This window comes from Pleurodeles waltl, chromosome 6 (genome assembly GCF_031143425.1).
Source record: "Pleurodeles waltl isolate 20211129_DDA chromosome 6, aPleWal1.hap1.20221129, whole genome shotgun sequence".
Lineage (NCBI taxonomy): Eukaryota > Metazoa > Chordata > Amphibia > Caudata > Salamandridae > Pleurodeles > Pleurodeles waltl.
The window spans coordinates 12309586-12333366 of record NC_090445.1 but is presented as its reverse complement, the minus strand read 5'-3'; the positions used below and the strand labels follow the sequence as shown (position 1 = coordinate 12333366).

The 23781-nt window shown below is 49.2% G+C and overlaps 1 protein-coding gene across 1 annotated transcript in view; it reads left to right on the top strand.

The window, feature by feature from the left end:
* The window catches only part of LOC138299020 (uncharacterized), a 335289-nt gene that overhangs the window by 298801 nt on the left and 12707 nt on the right, over nt 1–23781 (top strand). Inside the window, exons 23-25 of the mRNA XM_069236923.1 lie at nt 8196–8268; nt 10070–10168; nt 13086–13188. Of these exons, the coding sequence (XP_069093024.1) occupies nt 8196–8268; nt 10070–10168; nt 13086–13188 (275 nt within the window). The remainder of the gene's footprint in view (nt 1–8195; nt 8269–10069; nt 10169–13085; nt 13189–23781) is intronic.

Here is a 23781-nt window from a genome sequence, read left to right as displayed (position 1 = left end):
TCCTGACTGGCCAGTGACTCCTCCTTGTTTTTCTCATTATCTCTTCTGGACTTGCCGCCAAAAGTGGGGGCTTTGTCCAGGGGGCGGGCATCCCCACTAGCTGGAGTGCCCTGGGCCACTGTAACACGAAGCTTGAGCCTTTGAAGCTCACTGCTAGGTGTTACAGTTCCTGCAGGGGGAGGTGTGAAGCACCTCCACCCAAAGCAGGCTTTTGTTTCTGTCCTCAGAGAGCACAAAGGCTCTCACCGCATGGGGTCAGAAACTCGTCTCTCAGCAGCAGGCTGGCACAGACCAGTCAGTCCTGCACTGAACAATTGGGTAAAATACAGGGGGTATCTCTAAGATGCCCTCTGTGTGCATTTTTTAATAAATCCAACACTGGCATCAGTGTGGGTTTATTATTCTGAGAAGTTTGATACCAAACTTCCCAGTATTCAGTGTAGCCATTATGGAGCTGTGGAGTTCGTTTTTGACAGACTCCCAGCCCATATACTCTTATGGCTACCCTGCACTTACAATGTCTAAGGTTTTGCTTAGACACTGTAAGGACATAGTGCTCATGCACATATGCCCTCACCTGTGGTATAGTGCACCCTGCCTTAGGGCTGTAAGGCCTGCTAGAGGGGTGACTTACCTATGCCACAGGCAGTGTGAGGTTGGCATGGCACCCTGAGGGGAGTGCCATGTTGACTTAGTCATTTTCTCCCCACCAGCACACACAAGCTGGCAAGCAGTGTGTCTGTGCTGAGTGAGGGGTCCCTAGGGTGGCATAAGACATGCTGCAGCCCTTAGAGACCTTCCCTTGCATCAGGGCCCTTGGTACCAGGGGTACCAGTTACAAGGGACTTACCTGGGTGTCAGGGTTGTGCCAATTGTGGAGACAATGGTACATTTTAGGTGAAAGAACACTGGTGCTGGGGCCTGGTTAGCAGGGTCCTAGCACACTTCTCAGTCAAGTCAGCATCAGTATCAGGCAAAAAGTGGGGGGTAACTGCAACAGGGAGCCATTTCTTTACAACCCTCCAATGCCTTGTTCTATTTACCCCCTCCCCCTCCCCCAATGCCTTGTTCTATTTACCCCACTCACCCTCCTCCAATGCCTTGTTCTATTTACCCCGCTCACCCTCCTCCAACGCCCTGTTCTATTTACCCCGCTCACCCTCCTCCAGTTCCTTGTTGTATTTACCTCGCTCACCCTCCTGCACTGCCTTGCTCTATTAACCCCGCTCACCCCCTCCAATGCCTTGTTCTGTTTACCCTGCTCCCCCCTCTCCAATGCCTTGTTCTATTTACTATGCTCACCCTCCTCCAGTGCCTTGTTCTATTTACCCCGCTCACCCTTCTCCAATGCCTTGTTCTATTTACCCCACTCACCCTCCTCCAACGCCTTGTTCTGTTTACCCCGCTCACCCTCCTACAATGCCTTGTTCTATTTACCCTACTCACCCTCCAATGCCTTGTTCTATTTACCCCCGTCACCCTCCCCCAATGCCTTGTTCTATTTACCCCACTCTCCCTCCTCCAACGCCCTGTTCTATTTACCCCGCCCTCCCTCCTCCAATGCCTTGTTCTATTTACACTGCTCACCCTCCTCCATTGCCTTGTTCTATTTACCCGGCTCACCCTCCTCCAATGCCTTGTTCAATTTACCCTGCTCACCCTCCAATGCCTTGTTCTATTTACCCCACTCACCCTTCTCCAATGCCTTGTTCTGTTTACCCCACTCACCCTCCTCCAACGCCTTGTTCTGTTTACCCCGCTCACCCTCCTACAATGCCTTGTTCTATTTACCCTACTCACCCTCCAATGCCTTGTTCTATTTACCCCTGTCACCCTCCCCCAATGCCTTGTTCTATTTACCCCACTCTCCCTCCTCCAACGCCCTGTTCTATTTACCCCGCCCTCCCTCCTCCAATGCCTTGTTCTATTTACACTGCTCACCCTCCTCCATTGCCTTGTTCTATTTACCCGGCTCACCCTCCTCCAATGCCTTGTTCTATTTACCCTGCTCACCCTCCAATGCCTTGTTCTATGTACCCCGCTCACCCTCCTCCAACGCCTTGTTCTATTTACCTCCGCTCACCCTCCTCCAACACCTTGTTCTATTTACACTGCTCACCCTCCTCCAATGCCTTGTTCTATGTACCCCGCTCACCCTCCTCCAATGCCTTGTTCTATTTACCCCGCTCACCCTCCTCCAGTGACTTGTTCTACTTACCCTCCAATGCCTTGTTCTGTTTACCCCGCTCACCCCCTCCAATGCCTTGTTCTATTTACCTCGCTCACCCTCCTGCACTGCCTTGCTCTATTAACCCCGCTCACCCCCTCCAATGCCTTGTTCTGTTTACCCTGCTCCCCCCTCTCCAATGCCTTGTTCTATTTACTATGCTCACCCTCCTCCAGTGCCTTGTTCTATTTACCCCGCTCACCCTTCTCCAATGCCTTGTTCTATTTACCCCACTCACCCTCCTCCAACGCCTTGTTCTGTTTACCCCGCTCACCCTCCTACAATGCCTTGTTCTATTTACCCTACTCACCCTCCAATGCCTTGTTCTATTTACCCCCGTCACCCTCCCCCAATGCCTTGTTCTATTTACCCCACTCTCCCTCCTCCAACGCCCTGTTCTATTTACCCCGCCCTCCCTCCTCCAATGCCTTGTTCTATTTACACTGCTCACCCTCCTCCATTGCCTTGTTCTATTTACCCGGCTCACCCTCCTCCAATGCCTTGTTCTATTTACCCTGCTCACCCTCCAATGCCTTGTTCTATTTACCCCACTCACCCTTCTCCAATGCCTTGTTCTGTTTACCCCACTCACCCTCCTCCAACGCCTTGTTCTGTTTACCCTGCTCACCCTCCTACAATGCCTTGTTCTATTTACCCTACTCACCCTCCAATGCCTTGTTCTATTTACCCCTGTCACCCTCCCCCAATGCCTTGTTCTATTTACCCCACTCTCCCTCCTCCAACGCCCTGTTCTATTTACCCCGCCCTCCCTCCTCCAATGCCTTGTTCTATTTACACTGCTCACCCTCCTCCATTGCCTTGTTCTATTTACCCGGCTCACCCTCCTCCAATGCCTTGTTCTATTTACCCTGCTCACCCTCCAATGCCTTGTTCTATGTACCCCGCTCACCCTCCTCCAACGCCTTGTTCTATTTACCTCCGCTCACCCTCCTCCAACACCTTGTTCTATTTACACTGCTCACCCTCCTCCAATGCCTTGTTCTATGTACCCCGCTCACCCTCCTCCAATGCCTTGTTCTATTTACCCCGCTCACCCTCCTCCAGTGACTTGTTCTACTTACCCTCCAATGCCTTGTTCTGTTTACCCCGCTCACCCCCTCCAATGCCTTGTTCTATTTACCCCGCTCACCCTCCTGTAGTGCCTTGTTGTATTTACCTCGCTCACCCTCCTGCAGTGCCTTGCTCTGTTTACCCCACTCACCCTCCTCCAATGCCTTGTTCTGTTTACCCTGCTCACCCCTCTCCAATGCCTTGTTCTGTTTACCCTGCTCACCCCTCTCCAATGCCTTGTTCAATTTACCATGCTCACCCTCCTCCAGTGCCTTGTTCTATTTATCCCACTCACCCTTCTCCAATGCCTTGTTCTATTTACCCCACTCACCCTCCTCCAACGCATTGTTCTAGTAACCCCGCTCACCCCCTCCAATGCCTTGCTCTGTTTACCCCGCTCAACCTCCTACAATGCCTTGTTCTATTTACCCCGCTTACCCTCCCATGCCATGTTCTATTTACTCTGCTCACCCTCCTCCAGTGCCTTGTTCTATTTACCCCGCTCACACTCCAATGCCTTGTTCTATTTACCCCGCTCACCCTCCTCCAACGCCTTGTTCTATTTACCCGGCTCACCCTCCTCCAGTGCCTTGTTCTATTTACCCCGCTCACCCTCCAATGCCTTGTTCTATGTACCCCGCTCACCCTCCTCCAACGCCTTGTTCTATTTACCTCCGACTCACCCTCCTCCAACACCTTGTTCTATTTACACTGCTCACCCTCCTCCAATGCTTTGTTCTATGTACCCCGCTCACCCTCCTCCAGTGCCTTGTTCTACTTACCCTCCAATGCCTTGTTCTGTTTACCCCGCTCACCCTCCAATGCCTTGTTCTATTTACTTCCGCTCACCCTCCTCCAGTGCCTTGTTCTATTTACTTCCGCTCACCCTCCTCCAGTGCCTTGTTCTATTTACCCCGCTCACCCTCCAATGCCTTGTTCTATTTACCCCGCTCACCCTCCAATGCCTTGTTCTATTTACCCCACTCATCCTCCTCCAATGCCTTGTTCTATTTACCTCCGCTCACCCTCCTCCAGTGCTTTGTTCTATTTACCCCACTCACCCTCCTCCAATGCCTTGTTCTGTGTACTTCGCTCACCCTCCTCCAATGCCTTGTTCTATTTACCCCACTCACCCTCCTCCAACGCCTTGTTCTATTTACCCCACTCACCCTCCTCCAACGCCTTGTTCTGTTTACCCCGCTCACCCTCCTACAATGCCTTGTTCTATTTACCCTACTCACCCTCCAATGCCTTGTTCTATTTACCCCCGTCACCCTCCCCCAATGCCTTGTTCTATTTACCCCACTCTCCCTCCTCCAACGCCCTGTTCTATTTACCCCGCCCTCCCTCCTCCAATGCCTTGTTCTATTTACACTGCTCACCCTCCTCCATTGCCTTGTTCTATTTACCCGGCTCACCCTCCTCCAATGCCTTGTTCTATTTACCCTGCTCACCCTCCAATGCCTTGTTCTATTTACCCCACTCACCCTTCTCCAATGCCTTGTTCTGTTTACCCCACTCACCCTCCTCCAACGCCTTGTTCTGTTTACCCCGCTCACCCTCCTACAATGCCTTGTTCTATTTACCCTACTCACCCTCCAATGCCTTGTTCTATTTACCCCTGTCACCCTCCCCCAATGCCTTGTTCTATTTACCCCACTCTCCCTCCTCCAACGCCCTGTTCTATTTACCCCGCCCTCCCTCCTCCAATGCCTTGTTCTATTTACACTGCTCACCCTCCTCCATTGCCTTGTTCTATTTACCCGGCTCACCCTCCTCCAATGCCTTGTTCTATTTACCCTGCTCACCCTCCAATGCCTTGTTCTATGTACCCCGCTCACCCTCCTCCAACGCCTTGTTCTATTTACCTCCGCTCACCCTCCTCCAACACCTTGTTCTATTTACACTGCTCACCCTCCTCCAATGCCTTGTTCTATGTACCCCGCTCACCCTCCTCCAATGCCTTGTTCTATTTACCCCGCTCACCCTCCTCCAGTGACTTGTTCTACTTACCCTCCAATGCCTTGTTCTGTTTACCCCGCTCACCCCCTCCAATGCCTTGTTCTATTTACCTCGCTCACCCTCCTGCACTGCCTTGCTCTATTAACCCCGCTCACCCCCTCCAATGCCTTGTTCTGTTTACCCTGCTCCCCCCTCTCCAATGCCTTGTTCTATTTACTATGCTCACCCTCCTCCAGTGCCTTGTTCTATTTACCCCGCTCACCCTTCTCCAATGCCTTGTTCTATTTACCCCACTCACCCTCCTCCAACGCCTTGTTCTGTTTACCCCGCTCACCCTCCTACAATGCCTTGTTCTATTTACCCTACTCACCCTCCAATGCCTTGTTCTATTTACCCCCGTCACCCTCCCCCAATGCCTTGTTCTATTTACCCCACTCTCCCTCCTCCAACGCCCTGTTCTATTTACCCCGCCCTCCCTCCTCCAATGCCTTGTTCTATTTACACTGCTCACCCTCCTCCATTGCCTTGTTCTATTTACCCGGCTCACCCTCCTCCAATGCCTTGTTCTATTTACCCTGCTCACCCTCCAATGCCTTGTTCTATTTACCCCACTCACCCTTCTCCAATGCCTTGTTCTGTTTACCCCACTCACCCTCCTCCAACGCCTTGTTCTGTTTACCCTGCTCACCCTCCTACAATGCCTTGTTCTATTTACCCTACTCACCCTCCAATGCCTTGTTCTATTTACCCCTGTCACCCTCCCCCAATGCCTTGTTCTATTTACCCCACTCTCCCTCCTCCAACGCCCTGTTCTATTTACCCCGCCCTCCCTCCTCCAATGCCTTGTTCTATTTACACTGCTCACCCTCCTCCATTGCCTTGTTCTATTTACCCGGCTCACCCTCCTCCAATGCCTTGTTCTATTTACCCTGCTCACCCTCCAATGCCTTGTTCTATGTACCCCGCTCACCCTCCTCCAACGCCTTGTTCTATTTACCTCCGCTCACCCTCCTCCAACACCTTGTTCTATTTACACTGCTCACCCTCCTCCAATGCCTTGTTCTATGTACCCCGCTCACCCTCCTCCAATGCCTTGTTCTATTTACCCCGCTCACCCTCCTCCAGTGACTTGTTCTACTTACCCTCCAATGCCTTGTTCTGTTTACCCCGCTCACCCCCTCCAATGCCTTGTTCTATTTACCCCGCTCACCCTCCTGTAGTGCCTTGTTGTATTTACCTCGCTCACCCTCCTGCAGTGCCTTGCTCTGTTTACCCCACTCACCCTCCTCCAATGCCTTGTTCTGTTTACCCTGCTCACCCCTCTCCAATGCCTTGTTCTGTTTACCCTGCTCACCCCTCTCCAATGCCTTGTTCAATTTACCATGCTCACCCTCCTCCAGTGCCTTGTTCTATTTATCCCACTCACCCTTCTCCAATGCCTTGTTCTATTTACCCCACTCACCCTCCTCCAACGCATTGTTCTAGTAACCCCGCTCACCCCCTCCAATGCCTTGCTCTGTTTACCCCGCTCAACCTCCTACAATGCCTTGTTCTATTTACCCCGCTTACCCTCCCATGCCATGTTCTATTTACTCTGCTCACCCTCCTCCAGTGCCTTGTTCTATTTACCCCGCTCACACTCCAATGCCTTGTTCTATTTACCCCGCTCACCCTCCTCCAACGCCTTGTTCTATTTACCCGGCTCACCCTCCTCCAGTGCCTTGTTCTATTTACCCCGCTCACCCTCCAATGCCTTGTTCTATGTACCCCGCTCACCCTCCTCCAACGCCTTGTTCTATTTACCTCCGACTCACCCTCCTCCAACACCTTGTTCTATTTACACTGCTCACCCTCCTCCAATGCTTTGTTCTATGTACCCCGCTCACCCTCCTCCAGTGCCTTGTTCTACTTACCCTCCAATGCCTTGTTCTGTTTACCCCGCTCACCCTCCAATGCCTTGTTCTATTTACTTCCGCTCACCCTCCTCCAGTGCCTTGTTCTATTTACTTCCGCTCACCCTCCTCCAGTGCCTTGTTCTATTTACCCCGCTCACCCTCCAATGCCTTGTTCTATTTACCCCGCTCACCCTCCAATGCCTTGTTCTATTTACCCCACTCATCCTCCTCCAATGCCTTGTTCTATTTACCTCCGCTCACCCTCCTCCAGTGCTTTGTTCTATTTACCCCACTCACCCTCCTCCAATGCCTTGTTCTGTGTACTTCGCTCACCCTCCTCCAATGCCTTGTTCTATTTACCCCACTCACCCTCCTCCAACGCCTTGTTCTATTTACCCCGCTCACCCTTCTCCAACGCCTTGTTCTATTTACCCAACTCACCCCCTCCAATGCCTTGTCTTATTTACCCCGCTCATCCTCCTCCAATGCCTTGTTCTATTTACCTCCGCTCACCCTCCTCCAGTGCCTTGTTCTATTTATCCTTCTCACACTCCTCCAATGCCTTGTTCTATTTACACTGCTCACCCTCCTCCAATGCCTTGTTCTGTGTACTTCGCTCACCCTCCTCCAATGCCTTGCTCTATTTACCCCGCTCACCCTCCTCCAATGCCTTGTTCTGTGTACTTCGCTCACCCTCCTCCAATGCCTTGTTCTATGTACCCCACTCACCTTCCTCCAATGCCGTGTTCTGTTTACCCCGCTCACCCTCCTCCAACGCCTTGTTCTATTTACCCCGCTCACCCTCCTCCAACGTCTTGTTCTGTTTCCCCTGCTCACCCTCCAATGCCTTGTTCTATTTACCCCGATCGCCCTTGTTGAATGCCTTGTTCTGTTTACCTCCGCTCACACTCCTCCAATGCCTTGTTCTATTCTCCCACCTTTAATTTTTTCTGTTGACCCCTTCTTCGTCCAATGTCTTGTTCTATTTACCCACCCCGTGAGTGTTTTGCTGTGTTAAAATGGCTTCTCTTTGCCCACAGGAGGTGCAGATCGACCGACAGTTGCAGCCTGGTCTTCGAGTCACAGTACAGCTTCACAAGCAGCAAGTTGAAGGTAACAGGACAGTCTTTTCACTTCTCAGGCAAGGTAGGAGTCGAGCACACAGGGCGGGGAGCCACTGTAATGTGCAGAGAAGACCTCTTCCAGAATAGATATTCACACACAGTCCATAATTAAAGGATTGCACTCCAAGTTTACTACGAAATGAAGTGAAATTTGTATTTTTGTTTAAAAATGTTTTAGATATGTCTGCCTTTGGCTGACAGGAGGCTCCCTTGTGATGCTTCCTTTGAAACGTGTTGCTAAAACGAGAGTATTCCTCTGCAATGTGTGCAGAGCCAGGTTTTGTCGGTGCCTACATCCTCAAAGTGCTACCTGAGGCTGGCTGGTGTCACAGTGGGCATGGAAGGTGTGAATTCCCCTCTCTGATAGGCCCTGCTAGGTCATTTCTTCATCGCCAAGGACTCTGCTTCCCATTCTTTAAGGGGCGGAGGTCGTCTTTAGGGGAGGGGTGTGAGTGATGCAGATTTTGAAGTTGAGTGGTCTCAATGGAAGCCCATCCACATATGTAGCTGGTGGCCGAAGCCAGGCTCAGGTTGGTGTGTCCTGAAGCCTCCACTGTTATCTCTCTGCACCAGTGCCTAATTTGAGCCCGTGGTTCCCTGTGCTCGACGCCGGCATTCAATTGTCAACTCCGGCACTTGTGACAGTCTCCACCAGGTGTTGTCTGGCTAATTTAGAGGCGACCACAACAAAGGTTAATTATTAATTATTTGATACACATTAAAAATGGCTATTACCTACCACCCAAGCCATTCTTATAGTGTTGGGGGGCTCGAATAGTCCTAATTGTCACACTTGTATGAGTGTGATGGTTAGTAGTTGTGTTGTTACTATCATTGGAATCATGGCAGGAGCAGTGTGTGGTGTGAGATGTAGTGGCCTCCTGATGAAAGCCCTGGCACATATTTGTTTTACCAATTAAGCAGTGCCCTGCATCACTCAGGTAGTCACGTGTAACAGAGAGAACATCCTCCTCTTCTGTTTTTCCCTCTCTTGTAGTCACACTCCGACACCAGCTTGAGGGTCCAGAGACAGGAACTTGACTTTGTGCTCCTTTGTGATCTGTCAGACATTAAAGCATAGCCTCTCTCCCCCTAATACCTGTCTGCCCTGTAAGGGCAGAGGTACCCAAGTACCCTCCTGCCTAAAGTGTGCTGATGAGCCACAGGTTAAGATTGTTGGAGGCGAGGAATCAGGCCACGGATGTTTTCTTCCCGTGGATAACACAGGAAAAATGTTTTGTCTGTGGTTTGATGCAAGAGGAGGCAGAATTCACTTCTGTTCTTTCTTCAATCACTGTGTCGTCTGGAGAGCTAGACGGCTTCCTCCAAGCCCCTGCATGTGTAGCTCGGCAGTTGGGTGACCTGGGGGCTGTTACAATGTTTGGGAAGAAAATAAGAGGGATGCCGCTGCAGTGTAAAATTTCACTATGAATTTTGTGATAACAGAAATAGGTCTGATGTTTTACGAATCAACCAATTAAAGAAGGGATATTTGTTTCAGTCAATTGGCTGTCTTCAGTGACTCATAATTTAAATCTGAGAGTTCTGCTGCCTGGAGAGAATAAATGTAGAAGCTGAGCAGAGGTTCCAGCAGGTGGTTGATCTCTGCTCCACTGATGGGGAGTCTGATAAGCCCCTGTAATGGTTCCTCCAGTACAGGGGTCGGAGAGCTGGTTAGAGTGTGGATGGCTGTGCACAGAATGTGCCTGTATGTGCGCATGTGTTGGTCGTTCTCTTTGTCAGTGCTTGTTTTCCTTTGACCCTGAAGAGTCCCCTCTTTTGTCCCCTAGGTTGTAAAGTGCTGCAAGGGAAAGTTGTGTCGCCGCAGCAGCCGCGGACTGAGGCGGGTCTGCACTGGGGGTACAAAGTGCGGCTGGCCCCCTCCCTGAGTGAGTACTGACCTTGGTTCTGCTCCTGTGGGGGGGTCTGTGCAGTGGATGGGCCTGGCGTTGGGGTGGGTCAGGGCGGAGATATTCAGTGGCAGGAATGGGACAGAACTTGTGGTACATTGTTGGATGCACCTGGCTCCACTGTAATGAGTTTCCTAGATTCTCATGGTACTGCCGGTGGAACTATGGAGAATCACAGGAACAGGGATGGGGAAGACGCAGGACACTGTGAAGGGGTGAATGAATTACTAAAGGGAGCAGACTGTAATTGTTTCAGTTGTCAGAACTGACCTCAACTGCATGTTTTTGAGCAGTTGGTAGCAGCAGTTACTCCACACACAAGGGGGGCTGGTACAGGGGTCAGAGGTAGTTTGTCGCACTCTGTAAGCGAATAGATTTGTGAGTTTTGATGAGACTAAAAAGGTGCCTTGGTTTTGGAAGAATTTCACACCCACAGACTGAGACATGACTGCATCTCATCAGCTTACTCAAGGTGAGTGGGCTCCAGTCAGGGAGGGCCAGCCACAGGAACCCCTCCTTTGGTTAGCTGGGGTGGGGATCGGGGATTATGAATGAGCGTAACATTGAGGGACGAGAGAGAGAGAGCCAAGGCTGGCTTGTTCGGAGTCAGAGTGTGCTCAGTCCCTGCTGGAATACAGCCTTCCATTTCTCACTGGGGGGTGGGAGGCCAGAAGGGATGAGGATGAGATCACGGAGGAGACACAGGTTTGTCTGTGAGATGAGCACAGCCTGTACCATGATGAGATCGTGGCTCACCCCTTGAAATGAGGAAGCATCACTTGCTGACTATCCTTGCCTGCGGCTGGCCCTCCTGGATGAAGAAGTACTGACTTCAGCCCTTCTTTATGGGTCAGGTGACAGTGGGGTGTGGTTGGGAAAGATGAGTGGGGCATGGGTTTATGAGGGAGTTGTGAACACAACTAGACACCTGTTTAAGTACTAAATGCTGCTGTCACTAGGGTGGTGTTAGTGAGATTGGGAGGCAGGTTAGGGTAGGCAAGAACATGGCATTGACTTGCGAGACAAGACTCCCATGGATGAGGTGGGTCTGTTCTGAGTTAACAAACTCTGGTTGTTGTAGTACCGCATTAGAAACCAGGGCTGTCACTGGACAGTGAGGCGGTAGAGAAGGACGTCAACAGACAAGTAGGTCTTTGAGGCGGTTACTGTCGCTGGCCTTGAGATGCTATTTTTCTTTATCTCTGTCAGTACCGCTAACCTCCAGTTTAGAGTGGTTAGCTTGTGGTTGTAACAGGTGATGATACTGATCTACAGTTTGTCCCAGGACATTTAGTGTCTCAGCAAGAGCAGCCTAGGGTATTGGAAGAGCCATGGTGTCCGCAGGCCTGTCCTTCCAGTCACATGGGATTTTCTACAGCCCTTCTTAGGGTTCAGGTCTTTCCTCTTTGCAGACACATTCCAGCTCGTTAGCAGGTAGGTAGGTCCTCGTTCTCTCCTCCCCAAGCCACAGAAACAAGGTGGCTCACAGGTTTTCAAGGTCTGTGCCCAGTGTTTATATTGTTGAGACGTTGCACATCCTCCAGATACATAGGTGTCTGATACGGGAACTGGAGGGGTGTACATTGAGCCTGAATGTCCAAGATGGACCTTTCGAGCTCAACACAAAAGAGATCTTCATTTTCAGGAGGAGTCACACACTGGATCTAAACAGACCCCACCATTCACCAGTGCACCTGTGAACTGGAGAACCAGCGTACAACCACCTCCTTTAAACATGGCCTCGACATGGTGAAGAGGAGGGAACCACTTATAAGGCGCTGGATGGATTTCTTGGGATCAAACCCGAAGGCAGTCTCTGTACATAGGTACAGGTAGAAAGGCTTGTACTCCTATTTGTAAAATTGCTGCCTGTCATCGACTGACCTAGGTTGGGTGCGGGTAGAGAACACCCTCACTCAGAAGGGGATACAGTTTGCCTGTCTCCTTCATATCAGAGCTTGTCCCTGATGGCGTCAAAACAATAAATGGCCCGGAGCACCTCCAGTGTGCTTGCATGATTATCTGGCTCATTGTAGTAAAAGTGCAGGATAAGCCAGAAACAAGCTCTGAGCAGGCAGCACAGTATTTCCAAGCTACAGTTGGGAATGTTTCTCCCACATACCCTCACTCACTATTAGCCAGAGGTCCAGGGGAGAGAGATGAGGACGTGGCTACTACATTTGTAATCGCATAGTCCGCAGTTTGCATGTCTCTGTGCCTCTCACCTTGTCCATCCAAATCAACAATTGATTCCATTAGGGTCCAGTTCTTCATTGAAAGTTGTATAACTCCTGCAACATTTCAAACAAAGTCTGACACAGAAATAGAATTTCCTTAAATTGAAAGGTGCTCTTGCACAGGAGAAAGAGCCCCTTGGCACATGTGTGACCACAAAAGACAAACAGAATGGCAGTGTGGCAAAAAAATGCCTGTTCTGCTATTGGAGGTAAAACCTGTGTACGCGCTGCTCGGGGTAGTAGCAGTTTCTTATAATTCACCATCTGACTCCATGTTTACCTAAACATAATGCCTGGTGCAAAGGAGCTGTCTGTATATTTGGGGTTGTAATTTGGGCTCAGAAGGTGTTAGGACCCTCCCGCTTTCTGTACCTTTAAGCACACTGCTTACTTGCCTTTTGAAGTCATTTTACTTTTACAAAGTAAAGCATTGGCAGGACAATAAAACTAAGTGCCCTCTGGTGTCATATTGAATTGTTTTTACGTTTAATCGCTCTCTTTTCCCTGGTGCTCAGTGTGGATGAGTTCAGTTGCTTTGTCTACAGGTCAGGTTTGCTCATCATTGGGTGCATGCCTGGCCCTTATTACTGTCTGTACTGTGTATATTTCTTCTGATGTGTTTTACCAGTAACAGCCAGAGCTTTTTTCCCGTGTTGCAGGTGCTGTGTTTTCCGAGTGCCCTTACAAGGACGGTTATGACCTCACGATTGGGACGTCAGAAAGAGGCTCCTCCGTGGACGAAGTGACTCTCCCAGCATTCAGGTATTGCAGCCAACGGGCACACTTTACGGTGACAGAGTGTACGTTTTTACAAAGAAGCAACAATAGCATCAAAATGTTATTCATTGCTATTGAGTCAAGAAATGTTGACTGTGTGAATGAGTTCACTTGGTAAATGAAAGTGAAAAAGTTAATTTTGCTGGGTGAATCTTTTCTGGATTCGCATGCTGTGCATTATTCCAACTAGTGGTGGTGTCGAGAGTTTCTTGTGTGCAGTAGTAATAGTAGTCCTTGTATTAAATTATTTTGAGCGTCAACGACTTCCACCATTTGGTACTTGGTCCATCTTCCTGTGACGTCATATGACCTCCCCAGAAGCATTCCTCTTGGTTGCCATCTTCAGATAGTTTTTTCCGCTGTTGGGTCTGGAAGCATCGGGAAGATCTCCAAACTTGGAGAAGATTAGAAGAAGAAAGAGTTTTTCATCAAAGGATAATAGAGAAAAAAGTCTGAGAACTCGAGGAAGATCATATTGACGACACAAAGTAGATGGATTTCCTTTTGTTTAGCCAAAGAAAGAGAGAATGCTCAGACAGGGGGCTCCTTGTTTGACCTGAGATGGAGAACACTCTGTTCCATTCCTGCCACAGTGCCACTACAGATTTGCACAGATGGACAGCCATCAGGCTTGCAGCCTTTGTCTGCCATCGACCACGGTTCCTGCGAGGCCTGCGCTGAACTGAAGACGAAGATGTTGATGACTCGAGACAATCCGAGGCGTCCACGCTGCAACGGGGGGCCAGAAGACGCTACTTCACTCTGAGGATCGGGGATGTCAAGTGATGAGCAAGATAACGCCACAGAAGAAACGGAAGGTGAACACTCCAACGTAAAAAAATACATCATTGATGTCGAAGAGGAGCACAGAAGACCAAAGGAGAAAGAAAAACACAGGCAGGTAACACTGAAAAGATGCTGGTGGTGGAATCAAAAAGAGACCCACGACAAACAGTCAGCCCGAATTTGTAGCACAATACTCTCTCAAACTGTTTTGCTCCTTTCCATATACGTACCTCATGGCCCATTAGTATGATGGACAGGCAAAGACTGACGGCAGGTGCATAGAGTTGGCTAAGAAGGCCTATACGCCCAATCTACTGACTCGGAAGGAATTCCTTGAAAGTAGGTGGCTCATAAATAGTCCTTTTTTCCCCTGAGTGCCAAGAGGACAATAAGGCACTCTAAACTGACCACACAAAATTGAGAGATTAGGGTCAAACTTTTGTGAGATAAAAGGGATATTAGAGTGGCGTTAAACGGGACAATTCAAAGTACTTGTGAAAAATAAGCTTAAGTGGCAATTGTGCATGGATAAGCCAAGGGCAATGCCCTCATTGCACTCTCTGCATTAAAGAAGTAAAGTTCCAGGAAATTGGGTTTCATTTATATATGAGGAGGGTGCCATGCGGCCACCAGTGCTGTGATCGGTTATCCGCAGTTGTAATTGGTTTGCCCTTCAGACAATTTGAAATGAGAGGCAGATGATTCAGTTGAAAAATGTGCGCATTTTTTAAATATAATTTCTAACATTTTGTGAAACACTTAAATATTTAAAATGGTTCTCATTATAGTAAAAAGGCCAAAATTATTCTAAGTTGTAGGTTTCCAAAGTTATATGAATCAGCTAGGCTTGAAAGTGATCACTCGGAAGGATATCTCCAGGCAGGAGTTCAGTCAGTGGTGCTCAAGAGTGGAACATAGAGACCGATCTTTCAGTAACTGCAGCCCCTTAAACAGAGGGAGCATAAAACCTCAGCTTCTAAAAAACAATGTCTCACAAGCCATTGTCCTCTCCATGTAAGCCGGTTTAGGGTTGAAATGTGTACATCCATCTTTTCGGTAGTACAATACTTTTAATCTTCCTGATCTGTTAGAGTGCGCAGACGTTTTGGCTATGAGGATCGATTAACTGTAGCTCACAGATCATTTCAAACTTGCTTTGGTACGTTTATAAAATAATAAACGATTCAAAAAATTGTAGTTCAGCAACCCCACTCATCTCATTTCACCACCCCAAAACACCAAAAAAGAAATGTGGGTAGAAGAAACGTTCTAGAAGCTTAATTGCTATCCAGGCACTACCATCGTGAGTCACAGTTTAAACTAAAGTGTTTTCTGATGTATACTTCTGCTGCATATTCCTCACCTTTTGAATTCTCCCAGGAACTAGGCTGGATCCTGAAAGTTTTCAGCAGTTGCTCCAACACACTTGACCGTTGGCGCCATTGCACCAGGTCGCCACTGGTGACGGCATGTGACGGCATGGAGCGTGGCATGGAGTGATGGCGTGGAGCATGGCATGGAGTGATGGCGTGGAGCATGGCATGGAGTGATGGCGTGGAGCATGGCATGGAGTGATGGCGTGGAGCATGGCATGGAGTGATGGCATGGAGCATGGCATGGAGTGATGGCGTGGAGCATGGCCTGGAGTGATGGCGTGGAGCCCTATATAGGTGCAACCCCTGTGTGCAGATGTCTGCTCATTTTTCCTCTGCTTTCCATTGTGGATCTGGTGGTCCGCTCCCAAACTTATGTCAGTGCTTTACCAACTTTCCAGATGTTTTTATTGACAGTGTGCTGAAAATACGCCCCCACCCCGCTTCACCGCCACCCATTCTAGACCACAGGCTTCAAGTTGTGCTGCGCCACACCTTCAGGAACCAGATGTTGATTACAGACCCGCACAACGTTCCAGTCTTCTCAGGCTACAAATCCTGGTCCTCTGCTGAGACTAAGATGTAGGAGGAAGTCACAAAAACTTTCTTGGTTGTAGAGTCTGAAGTCCAGGCAGGAGTCATTGCCCCTTCGCTCCAGAGGGAGATTGTGCAAGCGGCAGTCAGAGCGCTGAATGCCGCTGCGGTTGTTTGACTCCGATTGTATCCCCTTGCTGGAGCTGATGCACCCAGAATTTCCTGGGCCAACCCTCGACTCCATAGCAGGTAGAGGTCCTCAAGGAGGTGATGGTGGAGGTATGGAGATTCTGGGTTCCCCTGAAACCACTTGTGGCCCCATGGATCCACTGCGACCTCAAGTGGGGGAAAGTGGGGAATCGGGTGGAGCTCCTGAGGTTTGTAAACAGTTAAGTGTCAACAAGTGGAACAGTTCACAGATAACTATGGTATGGCACACGTTTTAGACTTATTATCCTCGGCCTGCCAATTCCACCAACTCTACCAGAAGTTATAATGTTACTCCCAGGATCTGACTTACCAACAGAGGCCGCCTTCCCAGCCTGTCTGGCAGCCCTCTCAGGGCTTTTGTAGCTCTAGGGAATGTGGTGCCGGAGGAGGAGTTGGCCACCAGAAAGGTCAGTCCTCCTCTTCCTCTTCTCCTGCTGTGACCACCACCAAGCCGCTCTGATTCCCTGCTCTAAGGGCTGTCTCCAAGTAGTTGTGGGAATGGGGGGGCAGAATAAACTTTTGTATGACTGGTGGGTGTGCAGTTATCCCACATAAGTGGATCCTGCAGGTTGTCTGTTGTGGTAACACCTTTTTTTCTGTCCACCTCCCATCTCCTATCCCACCTGTTTTTACTCCATCTTTGGCAGAAAGTGCCTCTGTTAAGAACAAAATACAACACTTCAGGAAGGCTAAAGTCCAACTGGCATTTAGTGTAAAACAGCAAGCAGCACAGCAAACCATCAAACGACAATTGTCATTTCAACTGACCAGGACTATCACTGGAAAACAGTCAGTTGTAGCGCAAAGCTCCAATTCTTGGAAAATTGGACCAGTTTGTATATGTTTTTTTCAATACAAGTTTGTACAAATGAATCCTGTGACAGAAACCCGTTACTGTCAGAGAAAGTATATATAATGAGCAGATAGATGCAGGATCCTGTCCTGGAGGAAATGATGGACATCCTTGAGGAGAAGAGACCATTCATTCATTCATTCATTCATTCATACATACATACAATACCCATCTCATTATTCTCCAGAATCCTGCTTCGCCTTGCCAGGTTTGAAGCAAGCTTGTGCTACCCTGGGCCGTACGGCTTTTGGGCCAACTAGAAGCATGATGATTATCAAGCCTACTCTATGCCACAGGATGCTTCAAACCTATTAAAACAACATCCATATTTTATTAAAATAGGTGATAGATTCGAATTTGCGTATGCGGTCATTAACACTGTTTTATGTAGCAGTATATAAACAAGTTACCGGCAAGATTCCAGTTTCACACCTCTATCCTGAAGAGGTTCACTTGTTGCTAACCGAAGGGACATCGAGAGAGACCATGAGGCAGAGGAAGCTAATCCTATCACTGCCTGGTGCCCAAGAAAGGGAGGGGCTTAGGGCGGGTTTGGACCTCTAGTTCCTGAACACCATCCTCTGGAAGGTCAAATTGAGAATGTTAAGTTTGGCTTAGGTCCTCTCTGCACCTTTCAGTTCACCATCCTTTCCTTGTCTCCCCTCTGCCCCCGGGTATTTACAATGGTGGCGATTGAGGCCTATCTTTGCAGGTCAGGGATACGCGTATTCCTGTACCGAGAAGACTGGCTGTTGAAAGCAGACTTGCCTCAGTCAGTCCTGTACGATTTGCTGACGATTGTATACCTGCTTTCCCCTCTCAGGTTCTTAGTTAATTATTGACTAAATCCCACCCTCAACCAGTGCAGAGGATTGTAATTCTAGAGGCTGTCCCGCATACAGTGGTGTACAAGGTATTTCCATCCCTGCAGAAAGTCTAAACATTGACATGTGATCCTAAACGTTCAGACTCATTTGTGGGTTCCAGTGTTTATGGTTTTGAGGATGCTTGGTCTCCTGGCCATGGGCATCGTGCAGTGGAACATTGCCTCCAGTGGGCCCAGTGCTGGGGCTGTATCACAGATACTATTTGTGTTTTGGAAGTAGTAGCCCTGGGACCTTAAGAGGTGACTGAGGAATGCCAACACAACTTGCAGCAGGCTGTTCTCCTTGCTCTACCTAGAGTTGATGGTGCCAAAGGATTCATAATCTCCCGGTTGGGTAGGTCACCCGGGTGAGATAGAGATCAGCAGCCTCTGGCGGAGCAGAGGCATGCTTTCAATATCCTGAAGTTATGTGCCATTCGGCTTGCCATCAGTGCCTATCTGCTGCCCATGAAATGAGTAAACGTTCTGGTGGACAACATGACTGCCATATAGTGCTACAACAATCAGAGTGCCCTGGTATCTCAGGTACTGGGCTTGGAAAAGATGACTCAGTTGGTGGATGAACCTCCCATGGATAACCCTGCAGGTCAGTCACCTGGTGGGGGCCAAAGGATGGCTGTGCTCAGCAGGTGTCATCTGGTTGACCACGTGTGGCGCCTGCATCAGGAGGTTGTTCAAGCAGTCCTCACTGATTGGGGCATAACCTTGGTTAGGGCGTTTCGCCATCACTGTGGGCACTCAGTGTCCTGCCTTTTGCATCCTCTAGTTTCAGCCTTGAGGTTCCATGCGAGACACATTCCGCCTTCAGTGACCGTGCGTTTTCTGTCAGATGGAACCGAGCTCAGTCAGATGGAACCGAGCTCGGTCTGGTGGAACCCAGCTCAGTCAGATGGAACCCAGCTCAGTCAGATGGAACCCAGCTCAGTCAGATGGAACCCAGCTCAGTCAGGTGGAACCCAGCTCAGTCAGGTGGAACCCAGCTCGGTCGGTCAGATGGGAACCCAGCTCGGTCGGTCAGATGGGAACCCAGCTCGGTCGGTCAGATGGGAACCCAGCTCGGTCGGTCAGATGGGAACCCAGCTCGGTCACTCAGATGGGAACCCAGCTCGGTCACTCAGATGGGAACCCAGCTCGGTCACTCAGATGGGAACCCAGCTCGGTCACTCAGATGGGAACCCAGCTCGGTCACTCAGATGGGAACCCAGCTCGGTCACTCAGATGGGAACCCAGCTCGGTCACTCAGAGATGGAACCCAGCTCGGTCACTCAGAGATGGAACCCAGCTCGGTCACTCAGAGATGGAACCCAGCTCGGTCACTCAGAGATGGAACCCAGCTCGGTCACTCAGAGATGGAACCCAGCTCGGTCACTCAGAGATGGAACCCAGCTCGGTCACTCAGAGATGGAACCCAGCTCGGTCACTCAGAGATGGAACCCAGCTCGGTCACTCAGAGATGGAACCCAGCTCGGTCACTCAGAGATGGAACCCAGCTCGGTCACTCAGAGATGGAACCCAGCTCGGTCACTCAGAGATGGAACCCAACTCGGTCACTCAGAGATGGAACCCAGCTCGGTCACTCAGAGATGGAACCCAGCTCAGTCAGAGATGGAACCCAGCTCAGTCAGAGATGGAACCCAGCTCAGTCAGATGGAACAAGCTCAGCTCATTCTGACAGCCCCAGACTGGACTTGAGAGTTTTGTACTTTGAGCTGCGGAGCCTGAACATTTTCCCTCTGCTCTGATTGCCTGTTCGGGAGGAACGTCTGTCCCAGCAAAAGGGCAGATGTTCTTCATCCGAATCTGCCTAACCTACGCCTCTGTGCACGGAGATTGAGTGGAACCGGCTGAGTGGTTTTGACTTGCCTGCAGAGGTAGTGACCCATCTTGGCTGCTCACTGCCCAGTCATCAAGTCCGTCTTTTTGTCCACTGAGCATAGTTTGTGAACTGGTGCGAAGACCGTCAGCAGAATCCACTTCAGGCAGAGCTTTCTAATGTACTTTTGTCTTTCGCCCAACAAGGCCTTGCCATGGGCATTCCAAAGGTTATTATGTCAGCCCTCTCTGCCTTTTTAAGTTTCCCTGGTCTGCCCTCTCTGTTTGTCACCATTTGTGATGCATCTTTTGAAAGGGCTTACATAGATTTGTACCCGCACGTGTTGTCATGCAACAGTTGGACCATCACCTGGTCCCTACATTTTCAATGTGCACACCTTTTAAGCCTTTGCACAGCTGTTCTTGAGGTTGCTGACCCTGAAGAATGTCTTCAACATTGCGATCACATCTGCATGAGGTGTTATCTAGCTGCAGGTGCTCTCTGTAGAACAGCTGAGCACTACCTTCTTGCCGGACAAGTTGTTCCTCAGTGCTCTGGCCTCTCTTCTCCTGAAGGTGGTGTCGCCTTTCCATGTGGGGCAGTCCATCACACTCTCTGCACTCTTTGCTCTGCTGTATCCCTCTAAGGAGAAGCTTAATTGGTTGCACACCAGATAGCCCCTAGTTTCTGTTTAGAGAGAACTCGGGAGCACCAGACGGACGACCAACTCTTTGTTGGATTCGCCAGTGTGAAAAATGGAACTGTGGTCCAGAAAGTAACCTTGTCCAAGGGGTCTTCCTCTGTATCAAGATGTGCCACACCTTGACCTAGCCTCTTGAAGTCTTTAAGGCTCATTTTGTTAGAGCTAAAGTTGCCACTATGGCTTTAGGTAGGGGTGTTTCCGTGCTAGACAAATGCCAGGCTATTACGTGGGTGTCTGTCCACAACATCACCAGGACTACTGCTTTGATTCTCAGGTCCATTTTGGCTGCTTGTTCCTGCGGGACCTCCAGGTGTAAAGTGCACTCCTCAGACCCACCACAGTTTGGAGGGTACAGCTTGGGTATTGATTCCAAAGGTGATGAGTCTGTAGTTAGAAGTATCCATCAGAAGAACTAGTTAATTACCTTCAAAAATGTTTCTGGTGGGCACTAACAGCAGATTCTGCCCTCCCTCCCTCCCTCCCTCTCTGTGGAGTGGAATTCTAGGTGATTACACAGTACAATATTAGATTCTGCATTCGCGATATTCAATCTGTCACAATACTCCACAGCTAAAGACGCGGAATGCGGCAGGGCTTTTTATGGAGCTCAATGGTGCCACCTGTTGGCACACTGGAGCAATTGCTGAGAAAAGGTTTCCGATGCAGCTTTCCCCAGGGGGAATTCAGAAGTTGAGGAAACCGTAGTTAAATGATCAGCTAGAGTAACTAGAAGAAAGTATGTTGCCAGAGGTAAGTACTTTGTTTATCTAGTACTGTCGCAAGTTCATATGCCGGCACATATCTAGGTCGTTTCCAGATTTCAGTAATACAATTCTCGACTGACGCTCTTGTCTGGGATTTGTTGACGCACAATGAAATTCAATTTGGTAAAATGTTAAATAGACTTTGGAAATTTCATTTCTGTGCTGGTGTATGAACCAGCTACAACTTGTTTCAGGGTTGTATTAGTGCATATTTATTTTATTTAGATGAAATGCAGAGGGCAGAGTTCAGAAATCCTTCAATTGCTGAACCAATGTGCTACATGCAGTGAACTGATGGCAGGTATTACTCAAAGGTGCTCTCAATTTGCAGAAAATTTAAGTTGCGACATACATATCGCCTGACCAGCCCTCCTTCCCCCCACTCATTCCCCTCTAGTATGTAAATCCACAGAGAAGCAAAATAGTAGAAACCCATTTCTTAGAAGCCAAATAATTGAAAACGCATTTAGTGGGAAAATAAATTAATCCAAATGCATTTTGGTTGACAATAAAAGAAGAAAAGGTGAATGAATGAGGGTAGGGAAGGGCACTGCCAATAAAAAGGTACAAACAAGTAGAAGCTTGGAGGAAACAATACTGATTTTAACAGTCTGTGAAGAAGGATAGCTGGGCAAGTGTTCTCCCAACCCCCCCAAAAAAATAAACATGGGTAGATTTCGGGAAGAGCACAAGGAAGCGCGAGGGATGACAGCAACAGGGGAGTGAAAAAGGTAGCCTTGTTTTGCGGGCTACCCTGGATACCAGCGATTTAAAAATAAGTGGTGGGTCACCCAGTACCGAGCCATGGGAAGGGAGAGGGAGTGAACAGCAAGAGGATCAAACCTCATGTCAAAACCAGCAGAGATGACTCATTTTCAAGATTGAAGGCATTTACACTTCAATATAAAAATGTGTAAAAGACAATTTTAAAAGGAAATTGTATTCTAGTCTATGAATTTGTAGAGTGTGCCACCCCACATGGGGGATGCTGGCACTGGGAGGTGGGATTTTTGGACTGACCAGAAGAGACTCAGAGCAAGACTTCGGTTCGTGGTCGCGCTCCAGACACCACAGACATGAGGTGCTGATCCGTCACCAACATCATTCGGTGACAGGAGTCACACGGTTTGAACCCGGTCTTCTGTGACATCCTCGACGCACCAAACAGTGAAAAATAACAACAAATAAGTCAAAACTAGTCAGAAATTGACTAAAAGTAGCTCTTCTCTGGGTCTGTGCGTGGCGGGGAAAGAAAAGAGCTGACGTCGGCACGCTGGAGTGGCGCTTATATACAACTGCAATGTCGTCATGGAGACCACGTCTCCAACGACGCATGCGGAGTCGACCGACCCCACCTGACGGCGTGCAGGGGTACTGCTCAAAGAAAAATCTCCAGATCCACTCTGACGCCTTGGAGGGAAATTCTAAGGTAAGGAATCTGCAACTAGAATATGTCTCTACCAGATAAATCATTACTGAAGGTAAGTAACTTGTTAATTGGGACCGCCTCTCTGATCTGGCTGAAAGCCTTTGTGTCACAGTCTGTGACGCTGTAGGAGGCTGGCCTGGTGTATGGTGTTGGCACCTTATACCAGGCAACCCCGATTAGTAAGTGTTACACTGTCGAGGAAGCCAGGGCTCTCTAGTGGTAGGTGTGGTGAACAGCCAAGACCTATATATCTAGGAGGAGTGTAAAGCACTTGCAATACCACAGTAGTCACACAGTAACTCATCACACATAAAAAGAAACCACACAGTGTTGCGAAAATAAAGGTAACACTGAACTAGAATACTATAGGCAATGTCCCCTCTCTGGAGGGGTAAGTACACACAAAATATACACAGATAAGTACTAGGAATTAGCATAAAAACATTACAAATCGCAAGGGCCACATGGGGGGGCCAAACCATATCCTAAAATAATGGAATGCGAGAATAGGTCCCTCACCAGAGGATATGGAATAGTTAGCCAAGGGCTGGAAGATTATAGAACCCCAAAAGGTGAGTATCTAGAAGACCCCAGCTACCAGGAGAGCACCGGTAAGTTACCTGGTCGTCCCATAGGCTAACATGGGGAATTGAACAATGCAAGAACAGGACCAGGCCGGTGGAACCCAACAGTGGTTTCCAGATGAAGAGGACCTGTAAAGGAAGGGGACAGAGTCGAATCCACGCAGGAGTGTCCAGGTGGGGCAGGAGGCAATGCCACCCTTCTGTGGGTGAAGATCCGGGACGATTGTGATAGGTGAAGGCTAGCTGCGGAGTCCAGGAGCTGCATAGGAGTTCCTGATGTCATCTAGGAGCTGTTGATCGATGGTCGCTGGATTGCAGATGCATTAGTGGTCAGGAGGACCACCAACAAGCGTAAGCAAATGCAAGTTGGAGCTGAAGAAGATTTGCAGGGCTAGAGAGGACCAGCAAGGTCCTGGGGACTCGACTCTTAGAGGGGAGTTCGGGCTGACCCCAGGAAGACAGGAGAGCCAGCAGAAGCAGTCGGAGCCTGTAGGAGGCTGGCCTGGTTTGTAGTGGTACCGAGGGGTACTTACACTCTGCACCAGGTCCAGTTATCCCTTATTAATGTAGAAGAGGTGTCTAGCAGCTTAGGCTGATAGAAAATGGTAGCTTAGCAGAGCATCTTAGGCTGAACTAGGAGACA